Source organism: Talpa europaea, assembly GCF_964194135.1.
Source record: "Talpa europaea genome assembly, chromosome: 9".
NCBI lineage: Eukaryota > Metazoa > Chordata > Mammalia > Eulipotyphla > Talpidae > Talpa > Talpa europaea.
Genome location: NC_140076.1, coordinates 9,988,913 through 10,008,234, shown reverse-complemented (window position 1 = coordinate 10,008,234; position 19,322 = coordinate 9,988,913). Strand labels below are relative to the sequence as shown.

Here is a 19,322-nt window from a genome sequence, read left to right as displayed (position 1 = left end):
GGACTTCTCATCCGCCATGTGGTCCCAGCGGTGGCCGCTCAGGAATGAGGGCTGACCACATCTGGCTGGGGGGTGCTGCCACCCCTCTCCAGCCTGCCTCACACATGTGCTGCTCCTGGGAAGACTCAGCTGCAGTGTGCTTCTCTGGAGTCATTTCCTCTCCCTGGCTCATTGTCCTGACTCCCTCCCCCTCCGGCCTGCAGGCTGTGGGAAGTGGGAGAGGGAAAGCTTGTTCGTCCCCCTGCCACATCCTGCCCTGGCCAGCCAGCGCCTGGCCAGGCCTCTCCCTGGAGAGGCTCTGGAGCCAAGTGGACTGGACAGAGTGGGGCAGAATCAGTGCTGGGAACTGGGCTCCTGGGAAGCCCCCAGGCAGTGCCTTCACTTTGGGGGAATTCTCTGATTCACTTTGGGGGATCTCCTTTGTAAAATAAAAACCCCACCTTCCCAGCTGTGTGATCTTAATAGGTAAGGTGCTTGATGGTTTGGGACGGCAGCTTCTTCATCAGGTAGATAATGAGTCTGCTTCCAGGTCACGTGACATTAAATGGGGCCGTGCATGGGAAGCACCTCGGAGGTGCCTGGCGTCACACACATGGAATTCAAGTAGCTGCCCCTGCCCTCCCGCTGCCCTCCCCTGCCCTGCCCTGCCTCCTCTCCCTCCTCGCCATCATCATCCAACCTGCTTCAGAAGCCGCTGTGCACAGCTATGGGTTGAGGGGCTGGGATGCATATGAGGTGGTGGCCTGCAGACTGGGGAAGAGAAAGGACTTTTGGGGACATGGTGGGGGCAAGAGAGGGCGTGGCGTGGTCAGCACACAAGCCAGATGTGGGATCTGATCGGAGGTGGGTAAGATAGAGGAGGCCCATCACTGCCCCGGCATGCCGGGCTGGCTCTCTGGCTGAGAGCCACACTTGGTAAGGTGCCACCACGGCCAAGCCGCCTGGCAAGACGGGGCTCAGCAGCCTCAAGCTGGAGCGCCAGGAAGAAAAAGGATTGAAGTGTGTGCTGAGGCTTGGGGAAGAGAAGACATTTAAGACACTCCTGGGAGAATGAAGAGATTTTCAGGAGGAAGGAGAGGGGGAAAAGGAGAATGAATAACTTCTGAGCCTGTCTTTCCTTTTTCTTTTTTTTTTATTTATTTATACAAGAACTGGAGTAAAGGCCAGAGGCACGGGAGGGTTGAGAGGATTCACCAGAGACAGAGCAGGGAGCAGAACAGGCAAACTGACCGAAGACACTGCTGAGGGGGGCAGCAGGCGAGTCAGGAGAGGTCTGCTGCGGCATGTGGGTTTCTCCCTGGCTGGCCGGGAATCGAATCTGTGCTGCAGAGACAGTGGACAGCCTCACAGCGTGGTGCTCAACCCGCTGTGCCACCAGGGAGGCTCCGAGCCTGTTTTTTCATCTGCAATAAGTAGGCAATCCTTAGGGGAGGTGTGATGGTGTTTTATACCATATATTTAAAGCTCTCTCTGCCTAACGTGGTGAAGGTGGCCACACACTGAGAGAGTGACCAGTCAATGTTCTCTCCCCGCTCTTAGCCAACACCACAAGAGAGGAGAATTTGGGTGCGGGCGGGCGGGGAGGCATGGGGTGCTCCAGGCCACGTTGGCCCTGGTTCCAGTTGTCTGCCCTTGGCCCTTCATTTCCCCACCTGTGCAGTGGGGAGGGGCTTTCTCTGTGGCTTCACAGCCAGCGTGAGATGGTAGATGGAGCAGATGTACTTAGGCCCACCACCCCCCGCCACGCCACCCCACGGGAGAGTTGGGCGCTGCATGTCTAATAAGCCTCCTGCAGACCGCACTGAGGGCCCCACACCTCGCCCGTGTTCCTAAGCCGCACCCCAGCAGACGATCTTGCACAGTGATTTCATGGGCCTTTTATTTCCAAAGCCAGACAGCAGGCAGCTCCCAGTGTCCTCCAGTGACAGGCCCTTATTAGCCTGGGGTCCTTTGTCCAGAAGGGACCTCTCCTTCCCTGGCAAAACAGCCCCGACCACTGAGGGGGACTTGAGGTGACTCACTCTCATGCCCCGAATGCCTTCTGTGATTTCCAACCACAGTTTCTCCAGCAGCCCCCAAATTGGACTGAGCCCAGAGTTGGGTTCAGGCAGACCTGGTTTGCATCCAGACATCCACATTTCCTAGCCATGCCATCTTGCTCAAGTGTCAGCCTCTGAGCCCAGCGGGGCCGGGCCTGAGAGTCGGGACGCAAAGGGTTATGAGGCCTGACATCAGCAACCCCTGGCCTTCCGGCGGGGCACGCACCTTTCCCTGTGGCAACTGCCTGCTCCCCATCTCTCTGGCCCTCGGCCGAAACCCAACTCTCGTGGGCAGATCCAGGTCACGGGAGGGGACCATGCCTGGGAAACAGGTGTTGAAATTTCAGAGCCCACAACTCGGTTGACCAGTTTCCAGCTAAGCTGCCTGCTCCCTGCCCCTGGACCAGGTTGTAGTGAATGTGGGGCATCTGGGGTGCCTAAGAAACACACCACCCGCCCGTCCTCTCTTCTGTCAGCCACAGCAGCTGAAGGGCAGAGCTTTTCTGCACTGTCAACATCAGAGCCGACAGAGCCAGGTCTCTCCGCAGTGCTGGGAGGGACATCAGTGTGGCCAGCAGATTCAGTCTGCCGGGCCAGCTGCTGTGGACAGCCAGGGGTCCGTCCTCGGTCTCCTGGGAGCAGGCGTGCCGGCTGCCTGCCGTCTGGCTCTGGAAATAAAAGGCCCATGAAATCACTGTGCAAGATCGTCTGCTGGGGTGCGGCTTAGGAACACTGGCGAGGTGTGGGGCCCTCAGTGCGGTCTGCAGGGGGGCTTATCAGACATGCAGCGCCCACCCCACCCAGCCTGCTGAATCGAGCTGCGTGTGAACAAGGTCCCCGGGAGATCTCGCACATCCCTGTTCGAGACTTGAGTCCCACCCCTGCTTCTAGCTAGGCAAGCTGCTTCCCCTCTCCGAGCCTCAGCTCCCTCTTCTCCCAGATGGGTTTGGGGGAAAATTCTTTACCCAAGAGCATTAGGAAGTGACATCGACACGGATGATCACGGTGTAGGCAGCACTGAGCCCAACCCCTGGGATCCAGGCTGCCTGGAGGCTGGAGCTGCAAAGACAGGGTTCCCTGCGGGATGGTTCCAGCAAGTTGCACTCCCTCTCTGAACCCCACTTCCCCCATCTGTGTAATGGGTCTGTGGACCTCCTTCCTACTCTCCTCGTGAGAACGTTGCTCAAAGGAAAGGTGAGGGGGCGGGCTGAGCCCCATTCCCGGGAGCCTGTCTGGGCGATGTGTGGGGGGGTGACATGCTCCCCATCCTGCATCTTCACTGCCCACTTCCTCTTCTCCGCTGCTTCTGCTGTTTGCTGCAAGACCCAGCGGTGAGTCTCGCTGCAGGAGCCAGCCCATGCCTGGCCTTCCTCGCCCCTGCTCCACTCGGTGGCTTGGGAATCGAGTCCCCTGGCCCTGCCGAGCAGCATGGCCGGGAGAGCTGATTCAGCCCAGCACTCGTGTTCCGGGGCTCAGCCTTTCTCCATGGTTCATGCTGCCGGCTGGGAGGTGAGGGTGTCCTGTCCCCTCCAGGGCTAGACTCCCGGCATGCCCTGGGCCAGCTCCTGTGTCTCCCTAGATGTAGCATGAAGTGAGATGTCACCTGGCTCAGACTGCAGCTCTCTTGCTGTCCTCCATAGCTTCTCCTGTGTCTGTCACCCCTGGCAGAAGCCCCACCCCCTGCCCGCTGAGTCCCTGTGCCCACAGCAGCTCTAGCTCTGGCCGCGGGCATCAGGGACTGGTGAAGACATGGGAACTGGGCGAGGGAGAGCTTGTGCTCCGGCAGCCTTGGCCAGGGCCGACTGTCTCGTGTGGGAGGGAGGAGGAATTTTCCTCTGTGTGCAAACAGTATCCGTTTTCTCTTGTTTCCAAAAGCCGGTGATGTAATGGACTCTTCATCCATTTCTCCCCTCTGGCCTATTTTTAGCTGGCCCGACAGCATCCTAAAAGGCTTCCAGACCTCCAAGCTCCGAGGCCATGTAGGGAGGTGGCAGTGGGGTGAGGAAGGAGAGAAGCTGTGTGTCCCAGGATGGAGAAAGGGGAGCAAGCTGCCCCCCCCACTCCAGCTGGGGAACTCGGTTGGGAGCCTGGCAGGGTGATGAATGCCAGAGTCCTGCCTGCCTGACCTTGGGCACCTGCCTCTGTGCCTCCTTTCCTCACTTGTAATCTGGGGTAACGTGGGCTGTCGAAGGCTCAGTTGCGGTGAGCGGGTATTGTTGTGGTGACTGAAGAGTTAGCATCCACCCTTCCCCCAGCCCGTGCTGGGATACCCCTGGGGCCCTGGCATGGCTTTCCCCTGTCCTTTCCTGTCCAACCTGTGCCCAAATGAGACAGTGACCTGTAAAGTTCCTGGAACAGGACCTGGCACGTAATAAATGAAAAATAAGAAGAGCTGTATTCATTGTTTTTGTAATGTAATAAACCAGACCTGGGTTGGAAACTCTACCCTACCCACTAGCTGTGTGTCTTTGTGTGAAACGTTTAGCCTCTCTGAGCCTCAGTTTCCTGCTCCGTAAGACAAGGATGATGACGGCTATGTAGGAGACATCTGTGATGGTGGGGGTAGCTGCAGGACAAGATCACAGTGATCAGCCCAGGAAAAGCATGTTTCTTGCCATACAGAGTCTTAGCATGGAGCTGGCTGCAGCCTGGCCCTGGGGACCAGCCCCTCCATGGTGTTCTGCAGCCACAGCTGAGCAGCCACACTCTATGGTTTGCATGAAGTTTTGCTGTGTCAATGCCAATCGGTGTGGTTGTTTTGTATCAGCTCCCTAGACTGGAAGCTCCTAGAGGCCAGGCAGCAGTGGGTTCCCAGCCTGGGACGGGCCAGGGTGGGTGCTGGCCTTGTGTCTGAGGGCTGGAGTGACATGGATAAGCTCCCATCTGACCACCTGTCCCTCTTGGCTTTTGCAGGTGGGAGGAGGAGCTCGCCAAGTGCCTGAACCTGCAGACCATGGTGGACACACTCCAGGAGGTAAGAGCCCCAGCGGTGCCACCAGGAGGGACTTGCAGCAGATGCAGGTGTCCGAGGGCACAGTGTTCACAGGGCAAAGCTGGGGCAGTCGCCAGCACAGCCCCCACTCAGTGTCCCTCCCTGTGCTTCAGAGCAGGAAGGGTTCCAAGCCCCATGCTTACTGGGGGTCCCGGGCTAGTGCCCCCCACAGCCTCTTGCTCCCCACCTGAGACTTGCACTGCAGAGTGTCTAAGGTCCTCTGGCCCCAGCTTGAGGAAACTGACTTGTAACAGACTTGGGGGCCTGGAGAGGTGGGCATGTGACCAGGTGGGCTCCCAGCCCAGTGGGCGCTCCATGGCTGGTGTGGGGACATTCCCTTGCTACTCTGGCTCTGGACTCTCTGTTCTGGACCCTTCTGTCACCTGCATGCCATGGACTCTGGGCAGCAAACTTCACCTTTTGGGCTTCTGTTTTCTTCTCAGTTAAGTGGGCGCAAGAACAGTAGCTTCCTGAGAAGGTGTGGGAAATTCTCTCAAACCTTAAAAAAATTGCTTTCTGATATTTAAAGTATTTCTCTTTTTAAGAAAGTCAGAGGCAGAATACGTAATGTCAGAATGTAGGAGGAAAAGGATGATGTTCCCCCTTTCTTTGATAACAACAGTACTTTTTAGTTCACAAAAATATTTGGAAACTTCAGAGAAGCACAGAGAAGAAAGTAAAAGTTCCCTCCAGTTCTGCCCTCCCTTGTTGGTAGTCTTTGACGTGCAGACACACACATACCTGTAGGTGTGTGTGTTCAGTTAAGTCGCCACACGTGAGATGAGATGGTCCAAGATCGGCAGTTTCAAAAGAATAGACCTGGTGCTCTAACCTGTTGCGATCACTTGTTACATTAACCTGCTCTTTCTCTCTTAATATCTGCCATGGATTTTTCCATGCAATAAATCATCCCTTGACAAGTGTTTTAAGCTGAGCGAGGTCCTTAGCACCCCTTCACCTGGCTGGACATTCACACAGGGTGCGATGCTACCCCACAGGGTGCCCGGCCCCCCTCAACCTTGCCCCCATCTCTGTGCCGCAGGCAGCACAGGAGGCTGAAGCCATCCAGGAGGAGATGAATGAGAAGATCGAGAGGCTCAAGGCGGAGCTGGTGGTGTTTAAGGGGCTCATGAGTGATGTAAGTGCCATCGACCTCCGCGCCATGCGTCACGATGCTCCCCTACACCCATCATGCAAAGCGCTTCATTCACTCCGAGGCTCCGGAGCTGGCTTCTAGTTAGAGTCCTGGCTGGCTGCGTTTGACCATGAGGATGACCGATGCATCGGAGACCAGGCGCTGTCTCGCCCCCACCCCACTTCTGCTTCCCTTGGTCTGAGCAGAGATGCATTAATCTGCCGCTTAACCCATCCTGCCCTGGCCAGGCTCTCCCGATGGTCTGTGTGTGTTTGCTCCGACTCCTTCCTGGCTCGCTAAGATGAGGGCTGGTGGTGGCCGTGGGCCTCCAGGGTCGGGGCACCTTGGGGGCTGGAAGGCAGGTTGAGGGAGACCCTGCGAGGCTCCCAGGCCAGCGGCCTCCAGTGGGGTTGCTTTGTAAACAGGGGGAGGCCAGTGTGTGCGTCCTTTCGATGATCAGAGCCACTCTGGGTAGCTGGGGTCGGGGAGAGCTGTCAGCAACAGAGACCTCGCTCCTGCTGGGGACACCGGTTTCCTGCCACCTCCTAGCAGCAGGCAGTGTGTGCAGGAGGCTGCCAGAAAGAGGAGGAGGCTGGTGTGGCTTCTGGTTCTGAGAGGTGTGAGGCTGGGATCCAGGGGGGCCCCCATGACCTGGGCAAGCCCCCACTGTCAGCGTGGGTAGAATCCCACACTGAGCACCGCCTTGGCAAGCAGGCATCTATGTGGGGTCGTGAGGTGGGAAAGAAGGGGGTATCTTTCAACAGTGGGAGTTGTTTTTCTTTTTTCTTTGCTCTAACAAAATAAACACCAACACTGTGTCTGCTGAGAGGATGCCTTCCAGCCTTAGGGAGAGCCACAGACACGGCCTCACGTCGTCCACTCGGCCCCAAAGTTGTCAGCTACCACGACCCCACCCCCTGCCCCCCACCTGAGCAGCACTGGCCCAACTCTTCAACCCTAGGAGAAGCTCAAGGCCCCCATGAACTCTGGGGTTCTCCCATCCAACACTAGGGGTCTCCCGCCTCTGCCCAGTAGGAGCCTGGGACCGCTCCACCCCTCACCCCACCCATGCTTGCTCCGTCCCTTGCTCACGTAACCCCCTGCTGTCCTCCCTGCAGCCCATGACAGACCTGGACACAAAGATCCAAGAAAAGGCCATGAAGGTGGACATGGACATCTGCCGCCGAATCGATATCACGGCTAAGCTGTGCGATGTCGCACAGCAGCGGAACTCGGAAGACGTGTCCAAGATCTTCCAGGTGACTAGGGCCACCCTGCTCACCGGCCACCGCCAGCCTCCCGGGGCGGCCCAGCCCTGCCCTGCCCGACCCCCGCCTGGCCAGCCCCTACTTCCCTCACACGCCTTTCCCCAGAAGCAGTTCTCCCCCAACCCTCTGATCTCCCCAAGAAAACACAGAGCCAGGGACTCTAGACTCAGGTGCGTCCGATTCCACCGTCAGACTCTGATCCTCCTGTGGCTGATCAGATCTCTCATTGAGGGTGGCGGTGGACTCCGGGACCATCAGGCTGCAGGAGCCCTGGGTGAGCGGCCTGAATCTGGGCAGATGAGCCTCAGAATTGCAAAGAGGAGCTGTTGGCCTCTGACTGATTTTCATTCCTACCGAAGTCTCCAATACGCCTCCCAACCCCGGGCCACTGCCCCTGACAAGCAAGCGTGTGTCCGAGAGAAGGGCCGTGGCGGCCAGGGGCAGCCGGGGGCTCATCCAGCTCAGTGCAGGGCGTGTGTCACTGTCTGAGTCTGGGGTCTGGTGTGGCTTTTGCTGGAACTGGGTGACTATGGCGTGTCGTTGCTTTCCGTGTGTGACTTTGGACGCAGAAGGGAGAGCTGGGCTCCTTCCCGGCCTTTGGTCCACCCCTGTGCCTTTTCACGGCCTCTGCTGGGAGGCAGGGCCACCATCTCCACCTGCTGGTGCTTTGGTTTGCTCGTGTCCTGTCTGCTTGGAGTGGCGGGAGCGTGGTGAACCGTGGGCCACCCGCCTGCTGCCTTGGCCCGTGAGCAGGGGGCAGCTGGGTTTGTCCGTTTCTCTGGCTGGTTCTGAGGCACCCAGGTGACTGCACCCATCTGGCCCTCTTCTCTCCCCCTGTATTGGGGCTGCTTCTCTGGTGAAGGAGGGAGCTGAGTCAGCCCCACCAGGGGAGGGTCTGTGCTGTCTGTGTCCTCCGTCCTGCATGTCTCCACCTCACGCTTCCTGCTAACGTGCCAGCTTCTTAGAGGGCCCGTGCACCCTGGCCGGCAGTGGCTAGCTAGCCACCCTCCACCCATCCGGGGGATGCAGTTTCCCTTCCCCCCACCCTGCCCCCCACCCCAGCAGAGCCTCCCAGTGACCTTGATCTCTTCCTTCCGGGTCAGGTGGTCCCCAAAAAGAAAGAGAAGAAGGTGGCCTCCGACGATGACAACTCTGAGCAGGACGGAGAGGTGACCCGGTTCCCAGATGACGAGGTCGGCTCCATGAACATCACGGATGAGATGAAGCGCATGTTTAACCAGCTGTAAGTCTTCCACCACCCCAGCCTGGGGGCGCCATGTGGTTTCCCCAGATTGCTAGGGAAGGGCGGGCCAACCGCGGCCTGGCTGGCAGTGGCTCGCAGGGGATTTTGGCTGACATTTGTAGTTTGGGAAGTTTTGCATTTTCAGAAATGGCAATGGTGGGCATATTCGGGAGCCAGGGGAGTCCTTGATCAAGCTGTGGATCCAGTCGCACTGGTTTTCCTTTCTCTGGGACAGCTGAGCGGATCCACAGACCGGGCAGCCACGCTGGCCTCGGGCCGTTGGCTCCGCACCCTCCGTCTGCAGGGCGCTTACAGTCGGGCCTTCACTGACTCCAGACGGTCAGCCAGGAGGTCAGGTTATCACTCCCTTTGTAGATGAGGAATTTGAGACTCAGAGGGGAAGTGACTTGGCCCGCTTCCAGGGCTAATACGTGCTGGAGCTGGGATTCAGGCTGGCCCAGGCTGTCCGGATCGGATATGCTCTGTGATAAGCCGGAGCTGGCTTGTGCCAGCTCACGAGCCCAGCTGTGTGCACACTGCCGGTGCCAGGTCTGGGGATGGCATGCTAGAAGCTTAACGTCCCCCCAGGGCTACTTTGCCTGGACTGAGAGATGGCCCCACTCTGCCCTCTCCGCGCCTGCTCCCTGGCCTCGTGGTCCCTTTCAGCTGAGCCAGGCGACTTGTAAGGAAGAGAGGAATCTGAGCCGGAAGGGGTTGGGTTTGCCAAGCATTCCCCTCCATTCCATCCCTTGGAACAGGACTGAGATGGGGCTGTTATTTGGGGAGTTTTCTATTTGAGGGTCACAAGGAGACTCCTGGATTCTTGATTCATCCTTTGATCTCCCCCTTCCCCACCACCCCCAGTCTCCTGTGAGCATGTCTTTGCTGCTGAGTGGGGCTTTGGAAGAGAAGGCCTGTTTTGGCTCCAGCTGTCCCGAGCACTGCTTTGGGCATCCTCAGTCTCAGGCAGGTTGTAAACCCAGAGACCTAGAGTGGGTTTGGTGGGATTGAAGGGTTTCTCTGAAGAAATCGCTGTCCCCATTTCCAAAAAGTCACCAGGGAGCCAGAACTGCCCAGGAATGGGGTGAGCTGAGTGTCAGTGTGGGGGGCTCCACTGGCAGTGATCCGTGCTCAAAAGCTTCCAGGTGCTGTAGGGAAGGGCGATGAGCGCTGAGAGGCCTGAGCTGGGCTCAGTAGCCAGTTGGGTTCATCAGGTTGTAAAGCTGCCTGAGTTTAAAAAAAAAAAAACAAAACGGTCTGATCACCCCCTCCCCTTGGGCAGCTCTAGCCCAGCTCCTGCTGACCCCACCCCCAGTCCTGCCCGCCCCGCCCCTGACATCTCCGCTCGCTGTGGGCTGGGACCCAAAGCCCAGGCCGCCCAGGCCAGTTCCACTGAAGTCTTTGAATAATGCCCCGTGTCAAGGCTGTTTTGTTTTGATCAAAATCAGTTGCTTGGGCTTCAGACCAAGGAGAAGGGGAGGAATTTGCTACTTTCTCTGCCAGGCTGCCAGCCCTCCTCCTCGGCCCCGCCTTCCAGATCAGTGGGGTGTGGGGGAGCCTCTTCTCAGCCCTCCTTTTGTCCATCTTCCTGCCCTTTTTGGCTCCCCATTCCTCCGTGGGGGAACTCAGATTCCGGATGCTGGAGAGGAAGTGAAGTCAGCTGTGGAGTATGTGACAAGGGCCTGGTGGAGGCAGGGCCCCCCTCTGCTGCCCCCAGCTCTGGCCCCTGGACTTCCCCAACCATCTAGGGGCCTCCACAGGAACTGCTTTTTTGCTGGGGACCCTGGCTCCAGGGGGTGCACCTTTCGACTAGGAATTCTTTCTCCTTGGGCACCGCCTGGTGACCGCAGCCTGTTGGACTGTCCCAGGTCTGGAAGCTTTGCCCCAGGATCCAGGAAGGAGTTGAGGAAGGGGATGTGGGCTCTGGGGGGAGCCCCCGGGGTGGCACCTGGAGACTCTTGTCCTACCTCGAGTCCTCCTCTGTGGCTATTTCACCTTCAAGTGAGTTAACCCTGTGGGTATCAGCCTTCTCAACCAAATGATGAGTCGGTTGGCCTGAAGGTTTTTAAGTTCCTTTTCAGTTGGGGTACCCAGTGCTTCTCTGGAGACCCCTCAGGCCCAGGCAGAGTGGTATGATTAGTGACCTACTTCCGCTTCTGGTGAGCAGGGGAGCCCAGGAATCCAGATTCAGGCTTTGAAATCAAGTCTGACTTCAGCCTGCATCGGCAGAGCAGCCACTGAATCTGAGCCTCGGTTTCCTCACCTGCAAAATGGAAATCATCACACGCTCACCTCGTGGGGTGGTTGTGAGGACTGGGTGAATTGCATTTTAATACACGCTTAGCCGTCTTAGCCGCCAGTCCCCCGCCCAGCACATAATGGGTGCTGGGTGGTGTTTTGATGGGGAGGCGAAAACTGCAGGGAACAGGGAGAACTGACTTTTGGCCCCAGTCTCTGTTCCGGGCTAGCAGTGTGGCTTTGGACAAGTGAGTTATTCTTTCTGAGCTGCAATTTCCTCTGTAAAATGGGAATAACAATATACTCGGGCAAAACTGGGGCTCAAGAAATGAGCTGGTGAATGGCAAACAGTTGCAAGCAGGCTCTTGAGAGGAAAATCTCTAGTCTCCATTCATGAAAACCTGGCATCTTGGAAAAAAGTAAAGATGTTTTCAGTGGCACAAAGAGGACGTAGAGACATTTTGCATTTTAAGAGGTAACCGCACAGGCAAGGTGAATGTCCCCTCTCCCTGCGCCTGGCTCCCGTCCAATCATGGGCTCTGCTGTCACCCCTGCAGGCGGGAGACCTTTGATTTCGACGACGATGACTGCGACAGCCTGACATGGGAAGAGAATGAAGACACGCTGCTGCTCTGGGAGGATTTCACCAACTGCAACCCGTCCATCGACCTGCAGGGCGAGGTGAGCGGGGCTGCCCCCCAAGGCCGGGGAAGTGGGGCTGTTCTGGGCTAGCAGCGTGTGGGGCACCTCCTTGCAGTGACACCTCATCTGTGTTCTTTCCTGCCATCCCCCACCACCCAGCTAAACGGTCTCTTTTGTTCTGTTTCCAGCAAGAGGAGAACTTGGGCAACTTGATTCACGAGACCGAATCCTTCTTTAAGACAAGGGACAAGGAATACCAGGAAACCATAGGCCAGATCGAGGTGAGGGAGCCCACGCACTGCTCCGCTGAGGCACCGCGGTTGAGACCCCTGGGGGGACATGCCCTTGTGGGCGGGGGTTGCTGGAGTGGGCCCCATACAGGACAGGGAGCCTGGAGCAGGGCCAGCCAGACCCCATTTATAACCTCAGTTTCTCCTAACTTATAAAATGGAGTGATAATCTGTCTGCCCCTGAGAGTTTGAAGGCATCCCCCTGAGGTGATGATCCTAGAATAATGAGAGTGGCATCCAGGTGATGCTTGGCACTGAGTAGGCCCTTTATAGGTAAGCGCATGTGCGTGCATTCTCAGCCCTGTGTGTGTCCCTGCGGGCCCCAGGAGCCTCCCCTGTGCAGGTGATGTGTGCCCGTTTACAAAGGAGGAGATGAGGCAAAAAGAGATCAAGTGACTTGTCCAAAGCCCCACTGCCAGGGGCAGCCTTCAAGCCCAGTTCTCCGAGTTCCAGAGCCTGTGCACGTAACTGTGTCCCCCAGTGAGAGCTATTGTTGTCCAGCTAAGGAAAGAGAAGCCCTGCTTCTTCTCTGGAGGGCGAATCATTTGGTAGAGGAGCATCAGAAGCGAGAGACTGAGGGTTTTCTAACCAAGTGCATATAAAGGAGTGCAGGGTGCCAGGCAGGGTGGAGTTGGCAGGATTGGAAGGGGCTTATCAGGGTTTATCAAGCTGCCTCTGTGGTTGCTAAGCAACATTCCCTTGTGCACAGATGCATGTGCCAGAGGCTATGGACCAGGATGCAGAGAGCAGAGGGAGGTTGATATGTGCGAGGCAGGGCCTGAGGGCGTGGGGTGACTGTGATGTTGCCCCCGCTGAGGATTTGGGGTGTGAGGTTGCTGAGGGTTCTGCTGTCAGGGTGACTTGGCCTCCCCCTTGACCTTGTTGTTTTCTCTCAGCTGGAGCTGGCCACAGCCAAGAGCGACATGAACCGACACTTGCATGAGTACATGGAGATGTGCAGCATGAAGCGTGGCCTGGACGTGCAGATGGAGACCTGCCGCCGGCTCATCAAAGGCTCCGCAGACAGGTGCCTGGCCCTGCTCTCCCTAGGGATTCAGCGGATGGGTTCTTGGGGGTGATATGTGGGGCTAGAGCTTACAACCTGATCCATCCATCCGTCCCTCCCTCCGTCCATCCAGTGAATATTAACCACTTACTATGGACCAGATGATCTACCTGTCTAATCTTACTGCCCCCACTGACCTCCCAAAGACCCGCTGTGTGCATGGCCATGGGAACACAGTGCTGACCAGAATAGTCATAGCCCCCTCGTGGAGCTTCTGACCCACTTTCTGAGGAATTGGGGGGTAGAGGAGGTGGCGGGACACTCCTCTCCACCACTGTGGGGTTGGTGGCAATTTCCTTCTGAACTCAGGGCCGTTTGGCTCTGCCCCCAGGAGACTGACATGCACCAGGCCCCTCGTGTTTGCTGAGGGGCACCAAAACAAAGACAAGAAATGCAGGCTGTTCGGGAGACTGGCATACTACTAATGAAATGAGATGTCACACGTACCATGGTGGCACAAAGCACAAATGTACTTGATTACATTCCTGCAGGCTGTGATTCAGAGTGTCAAAGAGAGACCCTTGGGGGAGCTCTGTGGGAGGGGCCTTAGCATGTCAGGTCTTCAGCCCCTTGGCAAAACCCCCAAAACCCAGTGTTGTCTCCATTGTTCAGGTGGAGGAATGGAGGCTTAGGCAGAGCAAATGGTTCGCCCAAGGCCCTCAGCTCATCTGTCGTGGAGCCAGAATTCAAACCCATTGTTGTTAACCACTGGGCAGTATAGCCTCCCTCTGAGTGCTGAGCTGATTGGAGTTTACTGAGCACCTACCATGTGCCCTGTGATAGGTGACTAAGGGCAAGAACCAACCTTGATCCATGGTCCCTGCTCCCAGGAGGCTTTCCGCTTTCGAGAGCCACATTCAACTCCTGAGCTAGACGATTCTAAAGAGAACGGGACAAGGACAAGGTCTCAGGGCAGAATCCTTCTCTGAGGTTTGATTTTACAGGAGTGGCTGCCCAGCCTTTCCTGAGTTTTGATTCCCTTCAGGGGTTCCCAGGCTGTCCTCTGACCATCCCCTATTTCCTCTGCCTTCCAGGAATTCACCGTCCCCCAGCTCCGTGGCCAGCAGCGACTCAGGAAGTACAGATGAGATCCAGGACGAGTTTGAGCGGGAGGCGGATGTGGAGCCCATGGTCAGCTGATGACTGAGGCCTCTGTGCCCAGCGGGCTTGGTGATGGGGCCTCTGCCCTCTCTCCCCCTGGGGCCAGGAAGGCTCCTTGGAGTGGGGCTCAGGCCTCACCACACAGACTTCCTATGTCCTCCCTTCTCTGGAGGCCCCAAGGGACTGCTGCTTCCTTCCTTCCTTCCTTCCTTCCGTCCTACCACCCACCAGTGCCCCTTCTCCATCCACCCACCCACCAAGGAATGGTGCTGTCAATTTCTATTGTTCTCCACGTTACAAATGCAGACTTCTGTCCGGATGATGCAGTGTAAACTGTGCCTTTTCCCTTAAGCTGAGCCACTTTGAGCTCCGAAGAATTCTTCCTAGCAGGTGTTTTTATATAAAACTCTAAGGTGAGGGCGGGGCCCTGGGTGTGGTGTACTGTGGTTTTCTACCCTCCCACCTGCTCCTCCAATTGGCCATGAGCTGTGCCCTCCCTCCTCTGCAGGCCCTCTGACTGCTGGAGTTGGCTGTGAGGTGGTCCATGCCCCCCAGGAAGGAGCCCTTGGACTCTGTGACGTTTCCAGGCCAGGGTGGAGACTTCTTAAGGTTTTCCACTTACGGAAAGAAAGGAAAGATGAAAGGAGGGAGGGAAGACAAATTTTTATTTCTTTTTGGATCTAGTGGCAAAGCAGAGGGACAAGGCACTGTGGGGGAAGGTGGAGCCTCACTGTGTTTAAACTACTATGCAAAAAACAAAACCAACAAAAAAAGCAGCTTGCCTTATATCATTGTAGAAGGTAGGCCTGGTCCCAGACTCCTGCTTTGGAGCTGGGAGGGAGGCCGGAGCTGGAACGATCTGTCTCGTAGCAGCTCCGAGGGCTGGTACTGACTCAGGAGGGGCTTCCGTCAGGCCTGGATCCTGCAAGGCCCTTGGCCCACCTGACTGCTGACTTTCTTGGGACCTCTGGGGTGGGAGAGGGGAGTCTTTTATTGCCTGTTGACTTGATGTTTCCCCTCCCTTCCCCACCAATAATTCGGGGTTTATCTGTAATTTCTCTATGAGAAAGTCTGAAGGGCACCAGGCCTGGCATCCACCCCCTTCCACAGTGGAGCTGGGTTAGTCCCGGCCCACTGCCGTCTGGGATCTCCACTGTCCCCCCAACACCCCTGTTTGGCAGGCATTAGAAAGGAAAGGTCAGAGATGGTGAAGCTGGCGTTCAAGCAAGGCTCATCCATGGACATGTCAGCCTCTTTCCATGTTTCACTTGATTGACTGACCATTTGGGGAGTTCATCTGAGCCAGTATCTCCCCAAGACCTGGGGGACCTGAGTGCAAGGGCCCTGGTGGGGTCTTCACGGAGCAGGCCTCGCAGGCTTCCTTTTCTTTTTGTACCACTACTTCGGGGAGTGCAGGTTTCTGTTTTGGGTGGCCCAGGAGCTCCCCCTGGAGGTCAAGGCCAAGAACTCCCCGCACTGTGCTCGCTGCCGTCGTCGAGCAGATCGGGAGCTCTGGCTTGGGGTCTGTCCTCCTCAGGGTCATAGCGACCTGTGTGGGCCTTCTCTCTCGTCCATTTCTCCTGTCTGTTTTGTAGTCTTAAAACCATTGTACATAATATTCTATAATATGTATGTGTAGAGAGTGTGCTAGTGACTGTCATTTTTATTTATCAGAATTTGGTGGCCTTTATTGTGTTGTTTTTCCCTTTTTTTTTTTTTTTGTTCTTGTTTTTGTTTTTCTGTTTTGTTGGAGGAGCCTCCCGAGAGGCCTCCCTCCCTGCCCAGCATCTCTTACCAGCCAAGCAGGCCCTGGGGAGGTACGCAGAGGGACGGTGGCTCGGGAGGGGAGACAGCCCTTTCCCTCCTCCACACGGACCCTTGTTCTAGAGGTTACAGGGTTCAGATGTACCTGATTATTATTGTTGTTGTTTTAGTTTCTTTCTTATTTTAACCAAAGGTTATCAGAGCCAGTTGGGCTTGGACCTCAGCTGCTGAAAAGATTTTCCGTTTCCGGGCGGGCTGGAAAATGGCCGCCACATGGGCCTCCCGTGTCCAGGGCTGAGGAGGCGTCGCAGGCAGGCGGGCAGAGTGAGAGCCAGTCCGGGTTGTTCAAGGTGGTGGGTGCAGGTCTATCTTTAGAGTTAGGACAGAAAGGCGTCTGAGGGCAGCTACGGTGACCACGGCGATGGGTGTTCTGTGGTATAACTTGCTTTCCCTCTCGTACACATCGGATGTTCGTCTTGAGGGGCTAGGGTTCTCCGAATTGTCGTGGGAGACTGGGAATGACAGGAGGCAGAGACAGACATTCCCTTCCTGCTTGTTTCCAATCTCTGCTCTCCCTCGGGGAGAAAGGGTTTGGGACTGGTGGGTGGGAGACACCAAGGGCCTGGCCTGCCCACCTCCTCGGTGGGCTCCTGGGTCTTGGCCTGGCTGCCTCCCTCCTCACCAAGTTCTTTTTTGAGTTCGTTGCCAGTGGGCCCTGCTTGTCACTTCACCACGAGCCCACAGCTTGCCAAGAAAAACCCCAATGCTTGCTGGGGCAGCACCGGGTCCAGCTGGGACCGACGGGTCCATTCTTTGTAAAGCTGTAAATACTTCGTTTTGGTTTTCTACTTCTAAGCTCGGTGTCATATTGACACTGGTATTTTAGAATCCTCAGATGGACTCTCCTGTGCTGCACTCTCTTACTCTCCTATTTTGGGGGTTTTATAAAAAGAGAGGTTGGGGGAGGGGCAGGAAGAGCAGCTTCCTTTTGGCTCCCTGGTTATGGACTACACACACATACACACATTTGCTCTCATGCACACACACTTTTGTGACTGAACAGGGAACATAATTTTTGGCAAGTAGACACATTTTGTTTTCTTGTGGCAATATGTCACATCTTCAGGTCTCTGTGGGTGGCGATCAGATGATGTGGACGATCAAACCCTTTAGCTTGGGATGGGGGATGGGGTGTGGGGAAGGGATAATATAAAGTGTAACTTAAGCTCAGTGTAATCTATTTATAAAGCAAGAAACTCCTCTATTTTTGTGAAAGGAAAGGCTTTTTTAAATCTACGGTAGGCAGTTGTGGTAGCCCAGCATTTTTCTGTGGACAAATGCATGTTGCTGCTGGATTGAATACAATCAGCACCCCTCACCTCATCTCCCCTCCCACCTCATCTGCAGAGCACAGTCTCTTTCACCCCGTTTCCCTGACCCCCCAGCTCCATGGTCCTTGGAAGTCTTAAGAGGGAGGGCACTTGTGGGAGTGGATGAGCGGTGGGGAATGCAGAATTGAGGGGGGCGGAAGAGGGCAAAGGGCATGGTAAGGGGCTACTCTGCTTCAGGGGGTGGGTGCTGATCAGTTACTCAGGCTCTGGTCTGCCGGGGTCCATTGCCAAATCCCCTGTGCTGTGGGAGAGTTGGGAAGCAACTCTCTTCCCAAGAGTAGGTGGCTGTGGGCTGGAGGTCGGGGACCACAATGCTTCTCTGGGGCCTGGACCCTAGTGGCTCAGGTTGTCTGGCAGCTGGAGTGGGGCAAAGCCCACGAGATGCCCAGAGCTGGCTCTGGGCAGCATCCCGGCTGTGCTCCCCAGTTCCCTGGGTGAGGAACTAGGGTACTGGGGGCTTCCTCAGACCTGGATCCTCTACCTGGATACCCCAAGCTCTGGTTCTAGAAGGGCACTCTCCTAGCCTAGGCAGCCAGGTGGGTGCGGGCAAAGGCAACGTCTCTCTGGAAGAGAATTTTCCATGGGTGGGAGATTCCCAGGCTCAATGTGGGCTGTGTTTCTTTTGGGGAAATCCCTCACCATTCCCTCTGCCAAGTCTTGGAAAAAAGAGGCAAAGGCACCCCAACCCCAAGACCCCTTTGTGGACATTTTAGCATCTACCTGATTTTTAGCCCCATTCAGGGTGACTGTCCTGGCGTCCCACACCACCACTCTCGCTCTTTGTCTGCCACCTGGGTCTAGCTCCAAGGGGAAGGGGGGGTTTATACTCTTTGAAAGACTACTGATCCTTCCAGAAACCAACCTGTTTACTGTACTGTTGTAAATATCATGCCCTTTATATCCTGTATATTGGCTTCTTTTAAATAAAGAGAAATGTCTTAGAATTGATGGTGTTGGGTTTATTTATTTATTTATTTATTTATTTGGTAATTAAAGATGAAACGGTGATTAGGGGAAAGGCAAGAGGACTGGGGACCAAAACACAGTAATCAGTCAATTATTGATAAAAGGGTAATTTCACACCACCTGTGGGTTGCCTTTGCATCTCACACTAACAATCTTTGGAGCAGAGTTTATTAAACACATTTCACAGACGGGGAGGTGAGACCCAACGGCATCACAGGCTGGGAAACCGACAGTCTTAGACCTGGGGAGGCCAGGGGCTTGGATTTGATACTATCCAATGGTCTCGTTTCTTCTTGTTAATGACCCCACATTCAGGAGACATTGCACGACGTGAACTGGGCCTGCCTACCAGCCTCTTCTGTTCAAGGTTGAAGAGCAGCAGCCATCACCAATTACACTTTACTTTTTACCATCTGGAAGCCTAGTGTTTAAAGCCCAACCCTCCTTCCCCATGTGTCCCATTGCTGCTCTTCTTGGCTTTTTCAACCTAAGAAGCCACCACAGGACCTCCCTCTGGCCCAGGCAGGAGTTCCAAGCGCCATTGATGGTGGATAAGATGTCGGCGTGGAATTCTGACTCCTAAGCAGACTCGCGGTTCGTGCTGCTGGGAGAAATAAAAACATAAATTAGAAGTGTTAGAAAAGCCATGAAGGTACTTTAGGGACAGAAGGGGTTCCTAAGACCTCGTCATCATGTAACAGGGTGGTCCCCAGGAAAGGGGGGGGGTTCCAGGTTCCTGCCCCACCCAAGGGAGGGTGGAGCTGAGCAGAGAGAGAAGAAGCTGCAGAGGGGACTGAGGAAGGAAGGAAGCAGGATGGAGCCAGAAGGAGACCTGGAGGAGGCACGGGGAGCCGAGAGACACGTGAAGAAACTGCGCTTGTCTTTTGGTCATGGACTGGATGACACAGATGTGGGTGAGACCCATGGGGAGGTGACAATGGTGGCTTTTATCTTGATGTTGATTTTGCTCTTTTCCCTCCCGGCTTGTCTGGTGGTTTCTGACCCTTTTCTGTGGGTCCCCACTGGAAGATGCTTTAGACTCGTGGCAGGCTTTGGGGCCTTGCTCTGGGCCAGTCCTGCTTGGCTGGACTTTTACCCAGGAGGGGACAGGTCACTCTGGGTGCTTGGTTTAGAAACTAGATTCTTTGCCTTTCCCGTATTGTTTCCTAATTATATTAAAGTTCCTT

General features: G+C 55.8%; 1 protein-coding gene across 2 annotated transcripts in view; it reads left to right on the top strand.

Annotated features, from left to right (window-relative positions):
* IFFO2 (intermediate filament family orphan 2) overlaps window positions 1-14,053 on the top strand; it is a gene marked incomplete at both ends in the record, with an annotated part of 38,830 nt that extends 24,777 nt beyond the window's left edge. The window contains 8 exons of one of the 2 annotated variants that reach the window (XM_084241663.1): window positions 4,953-5,013; window positions 6,074-6,169; window positions 7,285-7,425; window positions 8,538-8,677; window positions 11,473-11,596; window positions 11,746-11,838; window positions 12,744-12,874; window positions 13,948-14,053. In XM_084241663.1, coding sequence (XP_084097789.1) covers window positions 4,953-5,013; window positions 6,074-6,169; window positions 7,285-7,425; window positions 8,538-8,677; window positions 11,473-11,596; window positions 11,746-11,838; window positions 12,744-12,874; window positions 13,948-14,053 — 892 coding nt within the window. The remainder of the gene's footprint in view (window positions 1-4,952; window positions 5,014-6,073; window positions 6,170-7,284; window positions 7,426-8,537; window positions 8,678-11,472; window positions 11,597-11,745; window positions 11,839-12,743; window positions 12,875-13,947) is intronic. The other variant, XM_084241664.1, reaches the window with a different exon arrangement.
* Window positions 14,054-19,322: the final 5,269 nt, after the last annotated feature.